This window comes from Mycetomoellerius zeteki, unplaced genomic scaffold, assembly GCF_001594055.1.
Source record: "Mycetomoellerius zeteki isolate Tzet28-1 unplaced genomic scaffold, Tzet1.0 scaffold85, whole genome shotgun sequence".
Lineage (NCBI taxonomy): Eukaryota > Metazoa > Arthropoda > Insecta > Hymenoptera > Formicidae > Mycetomoellerius > Mycetomoellerius zeteki.
In genome coordinates, this window is record NW_017257883.1 from 1,607,495 (window position 1) to 1,626,227 (window position 18,733).

The window sequence follows — 18,733 nt, forward strand, 5'->3', positions numbered from 1 at the left end:
GGATTTCTAGCATCGTGGACACTGGGCTTTACAACACTGCCAGTAGCTGCATTCAGCGGACTCAACAGTTGAGTGAACGTTCGCTGCTATTGACGTATTCTTCTAGATCTAAAATTATGATTGGATGATCTAAAAGAATACACCAATAACAGCGAGCGCTCACTCAACTGTTGAGTCCGCTGAATGAGCCCATTGTGACATGTCTACTGTATATATGTTTATTATGTTGTTTCCATTTTTTCCTCCAATTTTTTTAAGAATTGTAGAATACAGATAGATGTTACAGTTTTTGTGATGGTGTCAACAGAGTACAATTTTAATGATATTATATTAATGACATATATCGCTGTAACGTATGTATATTACATACAACACGCGAATTAAGAGTTTAATAAATATATAATACGATGATTGCTACTTATATCTCGTAATTTGTGAAACAGCAACAATGGACAACGTCAAGTACATTTATCATTTGCCATTTTCCGAACGATCAGAATTTTGTAAAATTATGAACCAAAATGATAAATGGGAGGAGCTAGCAGGTATGTTAGAAGGCAATCCCTTGAAAAATATGTTTGCTTTATGCTAACCTATTAGGCCTATTCTTTTTAGCTATACTTTTGCATCAGTTCATCTTTCTTCCTTTACTCTCTAGAAGGAAAGAAGAGGAAGAAAGATGAACTGTGTGGTGCAAAAGTTCAGTCAAAAAGAACAGGCCTTATTAATCTATTCATCTCTCATTCACCTGCTTTCATGATTCTGTATTATATTATGCTTACTTTTTAATATTGCTCCAGTTTTACTTAGCAATAGCCAATTGTTTTTAACAGAATGTACAATAATTTATGTATATTATGTATAAAGCTAGTGCCTTTAATTATATTACTACATTTTTTTATACTAATATAATGTCGATAGGTATTTGGATGCAATATGATGTTTTAACGATACAGAGTTTAAGAAAGGAGAAAAATCCCACAGATGAACTCTTGACGCTATGGGGCCATTTCAATCATACAATAGCAGAATTATTTGTATTATTGTCCAGAATGCAGCATTATCAAGCAATGGTGCCTTTATTACCTTTTGTTGAACAAAGATTTCATCGGCTTTTCTACAATGGAGAAGCCAATTTGCAGAATATGTCACGCAAGCAGTTGGTCAACAAAAATACTAAAGATTTAAAGATTGGTACACAAAACTTTAATCAACGTGCACTGCCGCAGCAAAGTGTCAATAAAATTTTTAATCAACCAACGGCACAATTGGGTATTAGTCCAAGCAACTCTAATAATTTACTGGTAGCTTCGCCAGCAGCTGCTGCTGTTTTCTTACCATCTCCACAAAATACTGGTAGCAATGAAAAAAAGATCAATGAATCACCATTACCGAAAACAGAAACTACTTTGCCACAAGCAAGTTATAGTGAACTGGCTATTGCCACAGATGGATGGAATCAGCACAACATATTAGGAAAAGGTGGTTTTGGAATAGTATACAGAGGTATATGTTATCTAATTTATATTAACATGTAGCTTTTAACAATTACAAAATTAAAATATGACGAAGATTAAAGAAGACTTAAGAAAAGTATGAATTGAGTAGTTTTAATGATTAAATAGCACTGAATTTTTTTTAATGGATATTTATTATACACATTTTCTAATTGACTTTGTAAAAAGAAAATAGATTAGCAGAACATCTGATTAAACAAATTATTTATTTATTAACTTACATTTATGTACATATATTATAGGCTTTTGGAAAAATACCGATGTTGCAATAAAGAAAATCCGACAAAAAGGGTCTGATTCAGATGAAAGTTACATATTGCAACTCCAGCAATCATTGAAAGAAATAAAGATTTTGAATTCTCGTACTCATGAAAATATCTTATCTCTATATGCGTACAGTTTTGGTGGCGAAGCACCATGCTTAGTTTATCAACTAATGAAAAATGGGTCTTTGGAAGATAGATTGCTATTAAGACAAAAGACTAAACCGTTAACATGGATGCAAAGACATGAGATTGCTAAAGGTATAGCGCGTGGATTACAATATTTGCATACTATCGGTGACAAACCATTGATTCATGGTGATATTAAAAGTGCAAATATTTTGTTGGATAAAAATTTCGAGCCCAGAATTGGCGATTTTGGTTTAGCACGGGAAGGTCTTGAAAGAGATAGTATGAAGGTAAATAATTAGATACTAAAAAATTACAAGACTTAGATTATTTAAAAAATATATATTAAAAACTATATTAAAAGCTGTATTAAAAAATTTCTGATATAATAAGTAATTATTCTTTAAAATTATTGATATATTTTATCAATAATTTTTTTATTGTTAATATACACAACGTAATTGATAATTATAAATATTAATAATAACTAATAATAATTATTAGATCAGCAGAATTCATGGTACAAGACCTTACCTACCGGAAGAATTTTTACGTGACAAAAAATTGTCTACAAAAATAGACACTTATAGTTATGGCATAGTTTTATTCGAAATGGCAACTGGTCTTCGGGCTTATGACGATATACGCCCTGAGAAGTTGTTAGTAGATTTAATTGAAGCTTGGAAGGATAAAGACATTTCTTTATTGATAGACAATAAAGCTGGTGAAGAAAATAAGCAAGTTTATAAGAATTTAATATCTATAGGAAAATGGTGTGCTAATGGATTGGCACAAAATCGACCTGAAATGATACTTGTATTTCAAACATTGAATGATTTATGAAATTTAATATTGGATGATATATTGTGAAGATGTATATTATTGTTATGAAACATAATTATATTTCTATATGTATTATACATATATATGCGTTATATATTGTCAGTCTTACTAATTTTAATTTTAGAAAATAAAATTCATTAACATAATTTATTATATTTTTACCTAAAACATTCAAATAAATGGACTATTGTAATTTGTATTTGATTGTAAATTGTATTCAGTATAAAGAAAAAATATTTTTATTATGCTTTTCATTTTTCGATTAACTTCGCAATATTTTATTGCTTGTTGCTAAAAATAAACGTCAAAACAATTTGATTACGCATTTGAGGCTTCCACGGTTATCTTCTTTGATTATATTAGAGGATTTGCGGGTTATCACCGTGTCTTCTTTCATGGTCGATGCCAACGTTTCGTGAACAACATGGTTGACACGGTGATAACCCGCAAACCCTCTAATATAGTCAAAACAATTTTTTATAGTATATGAAAACAAATAAGCTTAACATCAAAATAAAAACAGTTACGCAATAACATTTTTTTTTAGCATAGTACAGAGAGACCTTAGTAGAAATATGTAAAAAATTTAAACCATACCCACGTTTACATTCAATCTTATTACATTATTCTGTCATATAATCATTAATTACAACTTATAATATCAATTTTTTATTAAACATTAAATTTACTCACAATATTATGCCCTATAAATCAATGTTAAATACATATTTAATATTCAAAAAATATGAAGTTATATTTTTTTCGTAATGCTATTTCTATAATCTAATATTTTAAAATTAAATAATTAATAGTTAATCAATTGCACAAAAAAATGAATTATAATAATTAATAAAAATTGACTATTGTATATTTTAAAAAATGATATATAACATCTTAATAATAAAAAATTAAATATGTTAACTGAGAGCTTATATATCATTTACAATATTATATGATCAATAATATGGTAAATAAGATATTGTTAAAAATTTAATACGCATTTGAATAATCTAAATATATAAAATTGTACAATTGCAACTTAAATCTATCATATATTTGTAACTTCATTTAACTATAGATAATATAGATATTTACGTTATTGTAGTAATTTTTTAATTGAATATAAAATATAAAAAGTTAAAAATGTTTACGATAAAAACATTTGAAACTGTATCTAAACCTTTCTTGTTTAAATGTATTATTATTTGTATCCACATATACAATATATATATATATATATATATCGAAAATATGCTCAGTATACCATCCGTTTATATGTACATTTAATCGCATTGTCTAAATCTTTACACTAATGATGATTTCACAAATGCTCACATACATATATACAAGATTCCGTTATTATAAAAAAAGTTCCATTAATATTTGCTTCATTTCTAGTTAAATTGGTGCGGATCGCGTTAAAGTACAAATTTGCAAAAAAAAAAAACAAATCTTCATGTTTCCATGTAATGATATGCGATTGCAAGTATTATTCACTATGGCACCTAATTATAATAATCTGTCAAACAATCTGTTTGTGATGCGATCTTCTTGAGCGGCGGTACAATATTGGAAGTATGATGGCTATTATACAAGGGTATCCTTAAATCGGAATTGTCGTTATTTTTAATCATTTCCTGCTCCTGCTGCTGTTGCTGATTGAATATCCACGCAACAGATATCAGCGATATCACTGATGTCGTCACTCCGATTATACCAAGTAGATACATGAACATCATCTGTGCGATCGGTAGTATTCGAAGTACCAACTTCAATATGATCGTCAGATAGATCGGTAGTGACGTAACAGTCTGCAAGGAAGAAATTTATTCACTGCATGATTTATTTAAAACATAAACATAAATTCATAACCATATATAATCATACTAATTACTATATTTTCCATTTTATGTTTTTTACATAAACATATGTATATTTCTCAAAAAATATTTTTTTATAAACACATAAGAATATATTATCATATTTTATATACATTCACATTAATCGCATTCACTGTTATTAGAAGCTATAAATTACGAGCACGAAAAATCCTAAAAACGTACGTAAAAAATGCAGAATTTTAAATGAAACTTTACATGCAGAAAAAATGAGAAGAAAAGCATTTTATAATTATAAAATAAATCAATAAAGAAATTTCACTTAATGTTATAGAATCAAATTTAGCAATTATCTTGTATTATCGATTCGCATATTAGAGAAATTAAATAATTTTTTTTTCATGAATACGATGATAATATTATTCCACAAATTGTTAATTATAAATATAAAAAAGAAACGAATTAGAGAAAGTCGAGAGATATATGTAATTAACACATATAGCTTTCACAGGAGATTTTCTATGTCTATTCAATAAAGTTGCTGATCACTCACCATATCGGACCAAAATAAGGGTACCGTTACATCATTGAATGCTGCAATTTTAGAATTGTACTGTAAACGATTCATTATCAAATTCGTTTGCATTCTAGAGTGAAAGAACATGGGCATACCGACTGTCTGAAAGGACGTAAAAAAAAATTTATTAGCTCGCGTATAATTGATTACATACTTAAACAAATATTACAAAATCTGAGAACATTAGAATGTTTTAATTTTACTTTTAAATAATTTTGCCTTATTTAAAAAAAATAATTTTTTAATCGTATGTTTGATAGCAATTTCATTTTTTTTCACTAATAAAAATACCTTTCATTATAATTTAGTTTGTGAAAACACAAATTGATTACGCTATACTTTAATTTGTGAAAAAGCTTTCAATATAGTATGTAAAATCTGAAATATATTAAAATGTAATTAGAATTTTTAATCCTTTCAGAGAAACTTTTGGTATCGAAAATCTTGGTATGTAATTTCATTTGAATGTCATTTTACATAAGGTCTGCTCTTTTTCCATATCTCAAGACTGAACTTGTTGCACGATTTATCTTTTGTCTTTTTCTCTCTAATACGAAAAGAAAGAGAAGAAAGAACTGCGCGAGAAGTTCATTCCTGAGGTATGAAAAAAGAACAAGACTTAGACACGTTAGGTAAGACAAAAATGGCAATAAATAATGAACCACTTTCAAACGTGTTCTTCATAAGCAATTCTGAGAAATTCTTTAGCTATTAAATAATCCATACGCGTAAGACTTATCTAATCCCAATTATACAAGAATATGTAAGTAATTGGTCAGTAGTACCGTAAGTCTAGATATATATTGCAACCACATAATATATATTTTCAATATTTGCGACCACTCAACATACATTCTTCGACAAAGAAAGTTACACACTATACCTGTGCGTAATTCTTTTTGTTTAAAACAATAACCCTGCAAAAAATTTTTTATGTACAAATATATATACATATATATAAATAATATACATAACATATATAAACATGTACAAACATTCATAATACATACGTTATATACACATATACATTATATACGGAATATGTTCATATATTCTTTTTTTTGTAAAATTACTGTTTAGCATAATAATAATAATAATGTGAGAAAACATAAGAAATAATTACAAGGATAATTTTCGCGTTCATTCATATATATGATATGTACAATTCTTTTACATACCAAAATGTTTTATACTCCAAACTTGATTTTTTCTAAAACAAACAATGCGAAAATTATCCTTGTAATTACTTTTCATTATTATTATTATTTATATTTTTATTATACTAAACATATACAATAATTTCACAAAAGAAAGAAGGATGTAATGGACATGTATGGATATATTTCAGATATATAATAATTATATATATTTATGAAAATGATTATACAGGTTTATGTATATTTATATATATTCGTGCATGAAAAAATAATGCAAAATTATACTTTTAAATAACTTTTAATATTAATTGACTTTTAATATTGTTTAATATTATTTACCTGCTGTATTATTATATAAGACTTATGTTTCTCTCGATCGGGTTTAAGACCCTCCACATTTTCCAGCAAACTCGGATCGGCATCAAGGAAATGTGGTAGCGATACCGCCGCTGGGATATCTAACCAAGGAAATGAATTATTTATAAAACATGTTATGAAAGAGAGAGAGAGACCATGCGTCGTCTTGGAGTGCATGTATCTTCATGATCTTTCAGTACATTGAGTAAGATGATATCAAAGATGTGATAATTTATGGTGGATTCAAGGTAAATGACCTACAGTAGCAAGGCCACGGTATAAATTTATAAATCTGTACAGTAATTACGCAGTGGATTTAATGGATCTAAATACTGCGGAATAACGATGAGAATTACAATTTTGTAAGCAATACATTTTATCATTTAATAACGCGTATTTTTTCACAATAATGAATTATATTAAACACACGTTTCTCTCTGCGAAAAAATTAGACCCACATAATTTATATTATGCAATATTTAAATGCAGTACTCAAATTTAATTACATTTTTATTTAGGAAAAAAATATTACAGGAAGAAAGAAAAAAATGTTGTGTAAACATTTTTAACTTTGCCATTTTTTAGCTTACAAGTTTGATATGACAAGCTTACGTACTGTAATAGCATGGTGTTATGTCTGATAATCCTTTCTTCAGACAGGTCTTCATTTTGCGGCAAAAGCATTCATTATCCGGATTCTGATCGGGTGGAGCGGCAAAATCATCTGTGAGAGTATAGAGATATCCTGGCAGACCGTTATCCGCCCAAATCTCTTTCCTGAACATAATCGGTAGCGGTCGACAAAACGCTTTTCTATAAACTCTAAAAATGGTACGCTTGTCCAAGTACGATGGAAATACAATACCTTCCGTGGCACCTTGAAGCATATTACAAACTGTATTCCTAAAACGGAAAAAAATGCTATTTAGATTATTACGCTATAAACTCTATGAGTTTATAGAAACACAATATTAAATAAAAGTCTTATTATATATTTAATCGAATTTTTGTTGATTAATATTAATATCGAGTTTAACATAATTCAAATACACGTAAAATAAAATATATTTAATTGAAAATTTATACATTCTGTTTTTTTAATTGCTTCCTAATTCTTTATACGATCTCTTTAATTTTCACAAAATTCATTAATTGTAATATTGTTCTCTTACTTCAAAAGTGATACAACTTAAAAAACGTGATTTTTTAGTTATATCATGAATGAGTTAAGTAAACATTACCCAATCAATCATCACAAATAAACTAATTTAACTTAAAAATCGTCACAACTCAAAAAGAATTTTAAAAAGTCGTCAACAAAATCGTCACAGTTAACCTTCCATGGTTCAACTCTTATCGATGACTTAGGCAGATTATCAATTTTGAATTATTCGTTTATTATTAAACGGTAGAAGGAATGGATCGGCTGCCTTCCCCAAAAAAAAGTTGTTAATAATAAAAAGTTATCAGCCAAGAGACTGTATTGCGTCATATATATTTTATACACTGTACAGTAAATAATCAATTATAGTTGATTGAATGTATTCACCAGTGATCAGATGAACCGGTGAACTTGTTTCCTTTAAGTAAATGAATCATATGTTTTTTTACCGAACATAGTAAGATAATATAAGACCGATTTAGTTAGGCGTAAGGTGATAAATATGTCATAATCGGAAAACGATAATGCTAAAGCTAAAAATAGAGGTATAAGAAGTAAAAGTAAATAGTTAAATAGTAAAATAGTTAAATAAGAACGCGTATAAAGTATGGAAGGATGAATGAGGTAAGAATTTATCGTAAACCAAGTCCCCTTCTTGGCTATGTAAATGCTGAAGTGTAATAAATTCTATTCTATTCATATGTTTTTTACCATTTCTATCCTTTATATAGGGTGTCCCGTAAAGATCCGAACAACGCTTATGGGGAGATTCCTGAGATTATTTTGAGACGAAAATCTTAATACGAAAATGTCGAGACTACAACAATTTTTGAATTATAAGCTAACTTTAAATGCTTATAAGTAATTAAAAAACCATTTTACTTTTATAGCCTCTATTATTATTTCTGGATTCTTTTGAACATTCCAAGATGAAAATCCTAATACGAAAATATCGAGGCTATAATAGTTTTCGAATTATACACTATCTTTAACCAACTGTAATTTCAGTAGTATCAGTGCATTCTAATAGATAAGTTAGATAAAACAATGCTGTCTATATTTTTTTTGCCGATATTATTTGATTATATAATACAATAATTTAATTTCTGTCAAGTTAAAAATTCGTTATGAGCTCATCTTTCGCTGATTTTTATTATTAGAGTTTAATTGGAAAAAATTGTTAGTCTCTCCTTTCCTGGGGAACTTAATAATTTTTTTAGTTATCACTTTTGAAGTAAGGAACCGATATATATATATATATACAATGAGATTAAATATTAGATTATTATTATTTTTTAACTCTTCTAATTAACTTTATAGATATATAAATAATTTTTTATATTCTTTTCTATATATCAGGACAAGAGTCGTAAAAATTTTTTCCTCCAATCCTTAAATAATGTATAAATCATAATATTGTTTGCGTGTGTTTGTAAAAACAAATTTATTGCGATGAATTGAAAAATACCGAGAAGTTATCGAAGAAAGTGATATTGCAGAAACAAATAACTTCCATTTAGACGCATCGGCATCTGATATTATTCAGAATAATATATATATTTAGTTTTTGTAATGTTATTTGTGTTTGCGTTTACGCTTTCAAAGGCGTTTTAATCATTAATGCATTGTTTGATTTTTAACAAAAGCTTCCATAAATTATTTTATTCTTAAAACGTCATTTTTAACACCTTTTGTCAGATTAAAAAATGTTTTCTATGTATTATATTCTCATTATACATGATTCAAGTACTTATACGACAAAAAATTTTACCAAAAAAAAAAATTTTTGACTTTTGAGTAGAGTTTATCGTCTGTCTCTTTAGAGGGAAATCATATTTTTTCACAATAGGATCATTAACATTTATAATTCTTACTCTTCTCGCGTTTCGTTGCCTTCCGTTTCGACGTATCCCCATTGCGCCATTCCAGGGCTGCCATTGTACATGTCGATGCTGAGATATCGCCCTTTCTCTTCCGCCATGTCGGCATTCTTTTGAAGAGTCACTGTCACAATATTCTCCCCCTCGTCATACATCTATCAATGATAAAGATATACATCAATTTTCATAAATTTATACTAAAATTTGTCTCACAAGTTTTTATCAAAGGCTTTTTGAACACATCATTCCTTTGATAGATAATATAATAAATAATATCTATCTAACTGTTTAATTTTGTTTCAAAATTATTTATTTTGTAATATTGCGTCTAATATTATCTACAATATTTAAGTAAAACTAAATCTACGCTAAAAGAACGATTTTGCTGAAGTATTTAAAAATTTAGTTAGATACAGATTTATGAAAATAATTTTCTTGGACTATCAAAATAATTATATATGCTCAAGTATAATAAGCAATGCTGTAAAAACTTCTGACATTCTAGCTTGATCGCCCTATATAATTATTTTGATGGTCTGACAAAATTATTTTCAGGTTTGTATTCAATTAAATTTTTAGATAATTTAGCAAAACCACTTTTTTCAATATAAATGACGTGTTTGTTTACATATTTCAATAATCAGTATCAAAGAAAAACAAAATATTTAATTTGTTTAAAGTTAAGAAGTCATCCATAAGTTTATCGATTAAATTTATGGATATCAATAAGAGTAACGCAAGAGGTCCTATATTAAAGTATAATCTTTAACCGATTAGTAATTAATTTGTATCGCTTTACTACGAATGTTTCCTTCGTTTCCAGTATTAATAAATCAATTTATATACATATATGTAATTATTTATTTGAATTATTAATTCATAATTATCAAATATAATTATTTAAAAATTAAAGTAATAATTTTTCTTCATATTAAAGCAATACATTTGCAAAATTCCTTCCGAAGTTAATAAAATATAGAACAGTGAAGCATATGCATATACACACAAAATTAAAATATTAGAATATACTAATTCAGAGTTTGACACAACAAAGGTTTATGAATAAAATTTTATAATGATAGAACAATTCTTCATTATATTAAATTTGTCATTATTTATTACCAAAGCCCGCGATTTATATATAAGAGGATAAAGTAAGATTTTATGAACTTTGTTATTATTTTTAATGTATTATTATTATTACTATCATATTAATATATGTGTTTGCAATGCGTAATCTTACAAATTTGAGTAACATCCAAAAATTATCCGAAAAACTCTGTTTAAAATATTCGTAAATTTAAAGTACTCTGTGTATAAAGTATTAGGTATATGCAAAATTTTACATCTCCATAAATATGCAATAATTAACCGATTTTGTTGAATAAACGCGTTGCTTGAATTACCGTTAATGCAATGAGGAAAAGGTAAGTGCGGAAATTATGCGTACTCCTTGGGACCGGTGTTTAAAGTCGTTAACACTAACCTCGTGAACCCTGAAATGTGTGTAAATAGTGAAAGGATCAACGGCTCGAAATTGCGAAAAGCAACAGCAATTCAAGACATACGGGTCCGCGTCCGCGACACTGTTCCATTTGCTTTCGCGCGTACTGTCGTATAATCATGATCAGGGTTGTGTCATAAATTATCAAATAATACTATCTGTGTGTATTACTTGTAATTTCTAAAGGAAGCATGATAGAAACGAAAAGATAATTCAGAACTTTTAAATTTTTCATTGCACTCTTTATATGACGAGTCGATATAAAGAAAGCGCAAATGGAAGAGTATATTATGGAATTGCCAAATTTAAGTAACGTTAAAAAAATTAATGTAATAAAAATTAAATAATAATTAAAGTAATAAAAATAGGTAAAGATCGTTCTTCTTAAAAATTTAAATTACGATAAATCTTGATTAATATTCTTAATTTCAACAAATTATCCTTATGAAAAAATACTATATTAGATTAGTGAAAAACTTATTGGAACGAATAGCGTATCATATTAGATTCCAATAGTTTTCCAATTATTTCCAATCATTCTTTTGTGAGTCTAATATTTTTCCATAAGAGGATAACCTTACAAAACTGTCTAATTCGAAAAATGTGTGAAAAATGCTATTGAAATCATTTTAATTAAATATATATATTTTTCATCTATTGTAAAATTATCTAATTTCACGTAACAATGATCGTTTTGCATAACCTATTATTTGCGTAACTTAATTATATATTTACATGTAGCGGAAAAACAAAAAGAGAGGGGTAAAATGGGAAAAAAAAGAGCGCCTGCAGTTGTAAACTATAAGTAGCTTATTATGCACAGAGAATGCGTGCGCTTGAGTAATTCGCATATGACATGAATTTCAGGCAGGATATGTTGAAATTGCAATTTTTTTGCTACAAGTAAAACTTCGATCTAATAATTCCACCCAGCATTTCTGCTGGATCCAGAAATCGGGTAACTAAAAATGGTTCTGAAATATACAGCGCGGTGACGTTATTTGCGAAGGTCAAGTCGTGCACTGAGAAACCGGTTTCTTTTCGTGCCAAAAGCTGAGTTTTTTGTAGTCTTCGATAACGTGTGATCGTGTATGATTACAAATAATCCTTTAGTAATTAACCAATGACGCAATGCCAGTGACTGAGATTCATCATTGATTAGTTTTTTACCATTTTTTTTGTTCTATGACGAGATGAAACAAATTGTTGTAATATAATGTTGTCAGAAGACGTATATTTTTTCCATTCGGATGTAATGAACAGTTGCTGACACATTTTGTATAAGATCGCGCATTAAGTATATTAATTTGATATCTAGAAAACATCTGGATTCTAACCAGTTTATCCATGATTTAGTAATCGCGAATGTGCACCGATGTTCGTATGATTAATTAAAATGCATCCCTTTCCCATTCCAATGGATTTAATTCTGCGTCATTGACACTTTCGATTACTTTGGATATTTTTTCAGTTTCTTTGCGAACTGTACGTAAATACAAAAAAGCTGCAACTTCTGCATCCTGTTCTGTCAAAGTGAGCCTTGTTTTTATGATAAACTATATGTCAATAAGAATTAGTCGTAATAAATTTGTTGGTTGACCAATGGACTTCAAACTGGTTATATGATTTAAAACAGTTCTTTTTCGACCACTAGATAAATATATGCCGAAGTGCATTCGCCTTCTGAATTTCTAAACTTCCTAGCGCTCAAAAAACACTAATAATTAATTGATGACCAAAAAGATTTAATAACATAATAAAAATCAACTTTATAATAATATATATTGCTGTAGATAAATTTGAATAAATAATAAAAAAAGTCATTTGTGAGAAGAGTTATTTCTTGATATTTTTTTTTTTACAAATAAATAAATTAGGTATAAATAAGAACTAAATAAAATTCTTTCTTCTACTTATTTTTACGCTATTTTTTTATATAGAAAATTTGAATGTGCCTATATAAATATGTCTACACAGAGAAAAATGTTTTTGTTAAACAAACAAAAAGGTCCAATCAAAATGGCATTTTAATGAAATCAAATAGAATTTCTGTTTATAACCAGAAAATGGTTATAATAATCAGAAATTCTGACTTCACTTTCATTTTGACTTCACCAAAATGCCATTAATTCTGGTTGGGTTTTTCTGTTGGTAACTAAAACATTTGATAACTAAATAATTAATAATAAAAACATTTTTCGTAGTGTACAAATATTATTGTCTCACATCTTACACATCATATACAGATAAAGTAATAAAAAAAAATTGATATGATGTTTTTTATTCGTGGATTTATCTATTTTAGCCTTAGTAATGGACATTTCATCAGAAGTCTATTTTTTTCTTTCATTACAATTTACAATATGTTAAAGAAATAGGTACAAATATTTATAAACTGTCCAGTATTATAAGTTAAAACCAAGCTGGGGTATAAAGTAATTAGTTATTAAGTATTTAAATATAAGTTTGCACGTGTCTTCAATGATTATAAAATAATTTTTTATAATACTATTCATTTTAGTGCTTTGTATAAGAATTGATTTTACTCACCCTGTCCAAGAGACCGAATTTTTGGAAGTTGATAAAATTTGGTACGATTCCACTGGCCAATTTTACCAATGAATCCTCGTAGCCCCATAAATAATCGTATACCGAGATATTGAGAATTGGTTTCGTATTCATTAAATTAGCTAATTGTACTATAGGATAGTTCACTATAAATCCGGCATCACTCAAAGCGGATGAAATACCCTGCATCAGAATATTTTTGCATAAAATTTATCTTATAAAATTATTCTAAATAATTCTAAATATTAAATTGAATTAATCGGAAAATTAAGACTAAATGTATTTCCTTCAATAAAAATAATATCTGAAGCTCTTAAATATTGTATTTTATCTTCAGGATTTCTGTGCTAAAAAAAACACAATTTTTTATATGTTTCAAGATCGCAATTTTTTTGTCATTTTTTTTATATCGAACAAAGATCGTAGTTTTAATAATGGTGCAGATAAATACGTATCTAAGACATCGGTAATGTATAGTTAATGATAAAATTATACACAAGTTGTTTTTCGATAAAGGTTACTCCATAGACTTAATGGATAGTCTACATTGAGAGAAAACGAAATAGTTCTGACAACTATAAATTTGGCAACTTTTGCAATTGAAGTACCTGTAACTAATTTTACAAAGTAATAGAAATTAAAGTAGTGCTGAATGTTATAAAAATATAGTCACGGTAACAAATTGTATTCACTATTAATTGGTACCTAATGAAATAGTGACTCAACTACATTAAGTAATTACTTGGACTTTATGCAAATAGATATAACAATTACGTTTTTCTAGTTTAGACAAAAAACTTTTTTTTAATAAAGCACTCTATATCATGTATCTAATTAATTATTGTTGAGGTAACTTTAAGGAATACGTTAAAAACCTTTTCTCTAAAGTCGCTCAGCACGAGCAGCGCGGCTTTGTCACCAGAGGGACGTAGCGAAGTTCAGTTTCTCGTAAGAAGGAAACTACTCAACTTACAATAAAAGGCGCAGCGTTGGTTTCAAATTTGGGAGACAAAAATAAATAAGAAATGCATATACAAATTTGTAACTATGTATTATAAAGCTTTAATAAGAACAATAAGTAAATTAAGTGAATTAAGAAAATAATATTAACCTTAATATTTGTAACTGATTATATGGTTAATGTACTATATTTTCTTAATTCACGTAATCTAGTATTCTTATTAGAATTTAATAATATGTATATAGTTGAGGCGTTATTTCACTACAAATTTATAGTTACTGATACGATTTTTTTATCTGAGTGTACTAACATAAAATCATGCGGAAGTCATGTCTACATAGAAACTGATAGTGCGTCTAAAATGGAAAACAAAATATTATTTTAATTTTAATCCCAAAGATTGGTTAATAAAGCTTAATTTTTATTAGTATCGATGAAAACATTTACGCGTCATCAATCTAACCACAAAAAAATAATAACTTGCTCCAAAAAAAAATATTTCATAAAAACTTAAATATTCTAAAATTGTCAGGAATAGAAATTATACATTAATAATTTATATATTTGAATTATGTAGATTGGATTTTTTAACAGCAAAAATTTAACGAAAGAACAGACTTTTTCTTTATACTTTGCTTTAAAATAAATAATATCGCTTTTATTTCGACTTTTCTACGAAAATACATAGTTTACTTTTATTTATATAAATAAGTGCATTCATCGAGAAAAAATATCTTTAAAACAGGATCTTACAGATTTTTTTAAATAAGAAATATTCAATGCATGGCAAAAATAATATAAACATACATGTATAACTTTAAACACATACAAGAATTGTAATTTTAGTTATCCTGGGTATGCTTTACAAAAATTAATATTGCATATAGTATTAAATTACTATAAAGGAAGATATCGATCTTGGAATAGTAAATAAAATTCTAAGAATATTAATGGTAATTAATTGATTCATTACTCTATAAATGAGTTATTGTAACAAGCATAAAATTTATCAGCAAAAAAAACGTTGACAATACTAATTATTTAATTACTTCTTATTTTGCAGATAAGGAAAAAGAATTGTGCAATCGTAATTAAATCGGAGACATAACATTTCAATTTAAATTGAATTTAAATTATTATAAATCAAAGACGTTTTAATTATCAAATCAAAGACGTTGTGAGCTAAACCATTTCGCAAATTAAATTTTCATTTGTTTCATGTGTTATATACTGTTATAGTGTAAAAACTTTATAATATAAAATATCGTTTTAGTCTTTCTTTAAATGAAAATTATAAAAATTTCTTTTTTCCTTTTTTTTTTTACTAAATATATCTTAATATAAAAATTAAATTCTCCAAATAATTAAAGGTATATCACAACATTAAATTCGAGCTTGAGTTTATTAAAATAACTATTTAGTAGAATTTATTAAAATAACTATTAGTTAAAAACTAATATTTTAAGTAATATTACAATAATTGAAACAATAATTAATGTTTTCTACTATTTTTTACTTTTCTTAATACTAAAAGAAAGAAAAGTAAATTTTTTAGCGAGTTTTTATATTTTCCTTTTTATCGCGCCATATATTAAGTAATTGCCAAATTAAAAAATGTTCACAAATATATTTTATAAAATTTGACTACTGCAATTTTATCAACAAGATTCTTATAATTGAAAAATAATCTCTTATATCGATGTAATATATAATAATGATTTATTAAATTGGTTGATAATTAATAATAATTTATTATGCTTACCAAGTAAGGTATATTCGGGACGTTGACTATGTCTTCCATAGGATCACCGACTGACATTTCGGGAACATAAACTACCGTTCTTCTGGGGACATAACTTATAGTGTCATTATCGTTAAACGTAATGTTATCGTTTACAAGATATTCTCTGAAAATGTATAGAGTATTTTCAATATATGCTTATTGTTCTAAAAGAATTATTATTTTTGTAAGGTACTTAAATTAAATTATATGTAAAATATTTTATTCACAATATATGTTTGCATAAATAATATCTTATAATAATAAAAGAAGAAAATATAAAACATACTTACTGATATACATATGGTCCGATTTCTTGAAGTTTAAGCTTCTCTTTGCCACTTAGAAATTCTATCGGATTGGTAATATTAAATACATATATTTTTAAATAAATATCAAGATTTGGTTCTTTCCATACTTTGAAGAGAAGTGAATGAGGCATCATTCGTAGATTCTATAAAAATAGTTTCCACATCAGTATATTTTATTAAACAAAATATATGTATTACTTAATTTGCATATGTAATTTGTAAAATGAAAGAAAATATTTAAATCATTAATAATTATTTCGTAAAAAAATTTTTATAATGATTTAATATATAATATTATATAATATTATATGTAACATTATCATAATTTAAAAAAAATCAGATTGTTCGAAAAATTTTTGATATATTAAAACTTTCAGATTTTCAGTCCATATCTATACGTTTACACATCTTTAACAAGTCACAATACGATATCTGTTTTAAAAACTTACTAATGTAGTCTAGTAAAAGAAGGAAAAGAAGGAAACTTTAAATTCGTAGATAAATATAACTCTTTAAGAACCGCTTATGCAATTTGAATAATTATCTGTTATTTTGTATTTTTTCAACAAATGGAATAGCGAAAAAATACGATATACTACTTATACGCATTTTTTTATAGAATCTAATAGTGCTATTGTTTTCATTCAAATTAAATTTTTTTAACTGTTTAAACAACAATTGTTTAAATAATCAGTTAATTATATGTGATAATTTTGTTGTGTTTTGATTTCAAATTCATAATCAGCAGGGTTGGGAAAGTTACTTTTTGAAAATAACGCGTTACCGTTACTTGTTACCAATTCTAAAAAGTAACGCGTTATCGTTACTTTTCGTTATTTTTTTTGTAATTATGCAGGAAACGAGTCTACTCACCGATTTTGATGAAATTAAGGTCATTCGAGGTGTTTTTGCACGAAATGAACGAATCTGGCAGAAAAATAAGTTGTTGTGCCCGGTGAACCGAGATATTAATAGTTAAAATTAATGATTATTGAGGTAAGGAATTCAGATTCGTACATTTCGTGCAAAAACGCATCGAATAGTTTTAATTTCATCAAAAACAATTAATAAGCCTGCCTTCTGTATAATTACACTTTTTTAAATGTTAAAACCTAGGCTTCTAAAACAGAATGCTAAGACAGAATATAAATTAAATATAAGATATTTAGAAAGATATTTATCTTTTAACTTTTTTATCTTTTATTAACATTTTACATACTTATGTTTAATTCTATGGTATTTTATTATATAATAAATACCTTACAAGTGTAAATCTACGGAGGTCACTCACCGATTTCAATGAAACTTTGCATATTTGTAGAACTTTGAAAAATATTTGACACGTATTTTTTTATTTGCAATGGTCCACTAAGGGTGGAAACTACCCCTTAAAGGTAAGGATAGATGTAACATATTAAGTGAAATAAGCCATATTGAGTCGGCCATTTTAAATTTCATACTTTTGACATAAGATTTAGTTTCAGCGACCTCAAAAATCCCTTAACCCATTTTACTTTTTTAAATTTTCAACTTATTTCACCTAATATGTTACATCTATCCTTTACCTATAAGGGGTAGTTTCCACCCTTCAGAGTGGATCATTGCAGATAAAAAAAAATATTTTTCAAAGTTCTACAAATATGCAAAGTTTCATTGAAATCGGTGAGTGACACCTCTGTAGGTTTACTTGTTAGTTTTTAGCGTTCTTATGCTAAAACGAAGATAAATGAAACAAAAATAGGCAAAAAGTTTTTTGTTCTTTTAGTAACTATAATCTTATTGTCCGTGACAGCTGTAATCTATAAAAAAGTAACTTCTTCTTTTTCTTCTTTTTCCTTGTTTATGGCTTCTGCCTCCTATTAATGTGGAGGTCAATACGGCCAGCA

General features: G+C 27.0%; 2 protein-coding genes across 4 annotated transcripts in view; one reads left to right on the plus strand and one right to left on the minus strand.

The window, feature by feature from the left end:
- Positions 1-240: 240 nt before the first annotated feature.
- Positions 241-2,783, plus strand: pll (serine/threonine-protein kinase pelle). Its single transcript, XM_018459659.1, has 4 exons — positions 241-545; positions 922-1,506; positions 1,760-2,199; positions 2,414-2,783. Exons 1-4 carry the CDS (start codon positions 449-451, stop codon positions 2,750-2,752), a joined length of 1,461 nt encoding a protein of 486 aa, XP_018315161.1. The 5' UTR covers positions 241-448; the 3' UTR covers positions 2,753-2,783.
- Positions 2,784-4,011: 1,228 nt separating this feature from the next.
- The window catches only part of LOC108730148 (scavenger receptor class B member 1), a 28,720-nt gene continuing 13,998 nt past the window's right edge, over positions 4,012-18,733 (minus strand). For all 3 annotated transcript variants that reach the window (XM_018459651.1, XM_018459653.1, XM_018459652.1), the window contains 8 exons: positions 16,830-16,990; positions 16,519-16,663; positions 13,778-13,978; positions 9,718-9,878; positions 7,298-7,584; positions 6,664-6,782; positions 5,144-5,269; positions 4,012-4,563 (listed from right to left, as the gene is read on the minus strand). In XM_018459651.1, the coding sequence (XP_018315153.1) occupies positions 4,258-4,563; positions 5,144-5,269; positions 6,664-6,782; positions 7,298-7,584; positions 9,718-9,878; positions 13,778-13,978; positions 16,519-16,663; positions 16,830-16,990 (1,506 nt within the window). In that variant the 3' untranslated portion in view covers positions 4,012-4,257. The remainder of the gene's footprint in view (positions 4,564-5,143; positions 5,270-6,663; positions 6,783-7,297; positions 7,585-9,717; positions 9,879-13,777; positions 13,979-16,518; positions 16,664-16,829; positions 16,991-18,733) is intronic.

Coding starts and splice junctions, on each gene's coding strand:
- pll (XM_018459659.1), top strand. CDS start 449: ATGGACAACGTCAAGTACATTTATCATTTGCCATTTTCCGAACGATCA. Junction 546..921: donor TAAATGGGAGGAGCTAGCAG/GTATGTTAGAAG, acceptor TAATGTCGATAG/GTATTTGGATGCAATATGAT. Junction 1,507..1,759: donor TTTTGGAATAGTATACAGAG/GTATATGTTATC, acceptor CATATATTATAG/GCTTTTGGAAAAATACCGAT.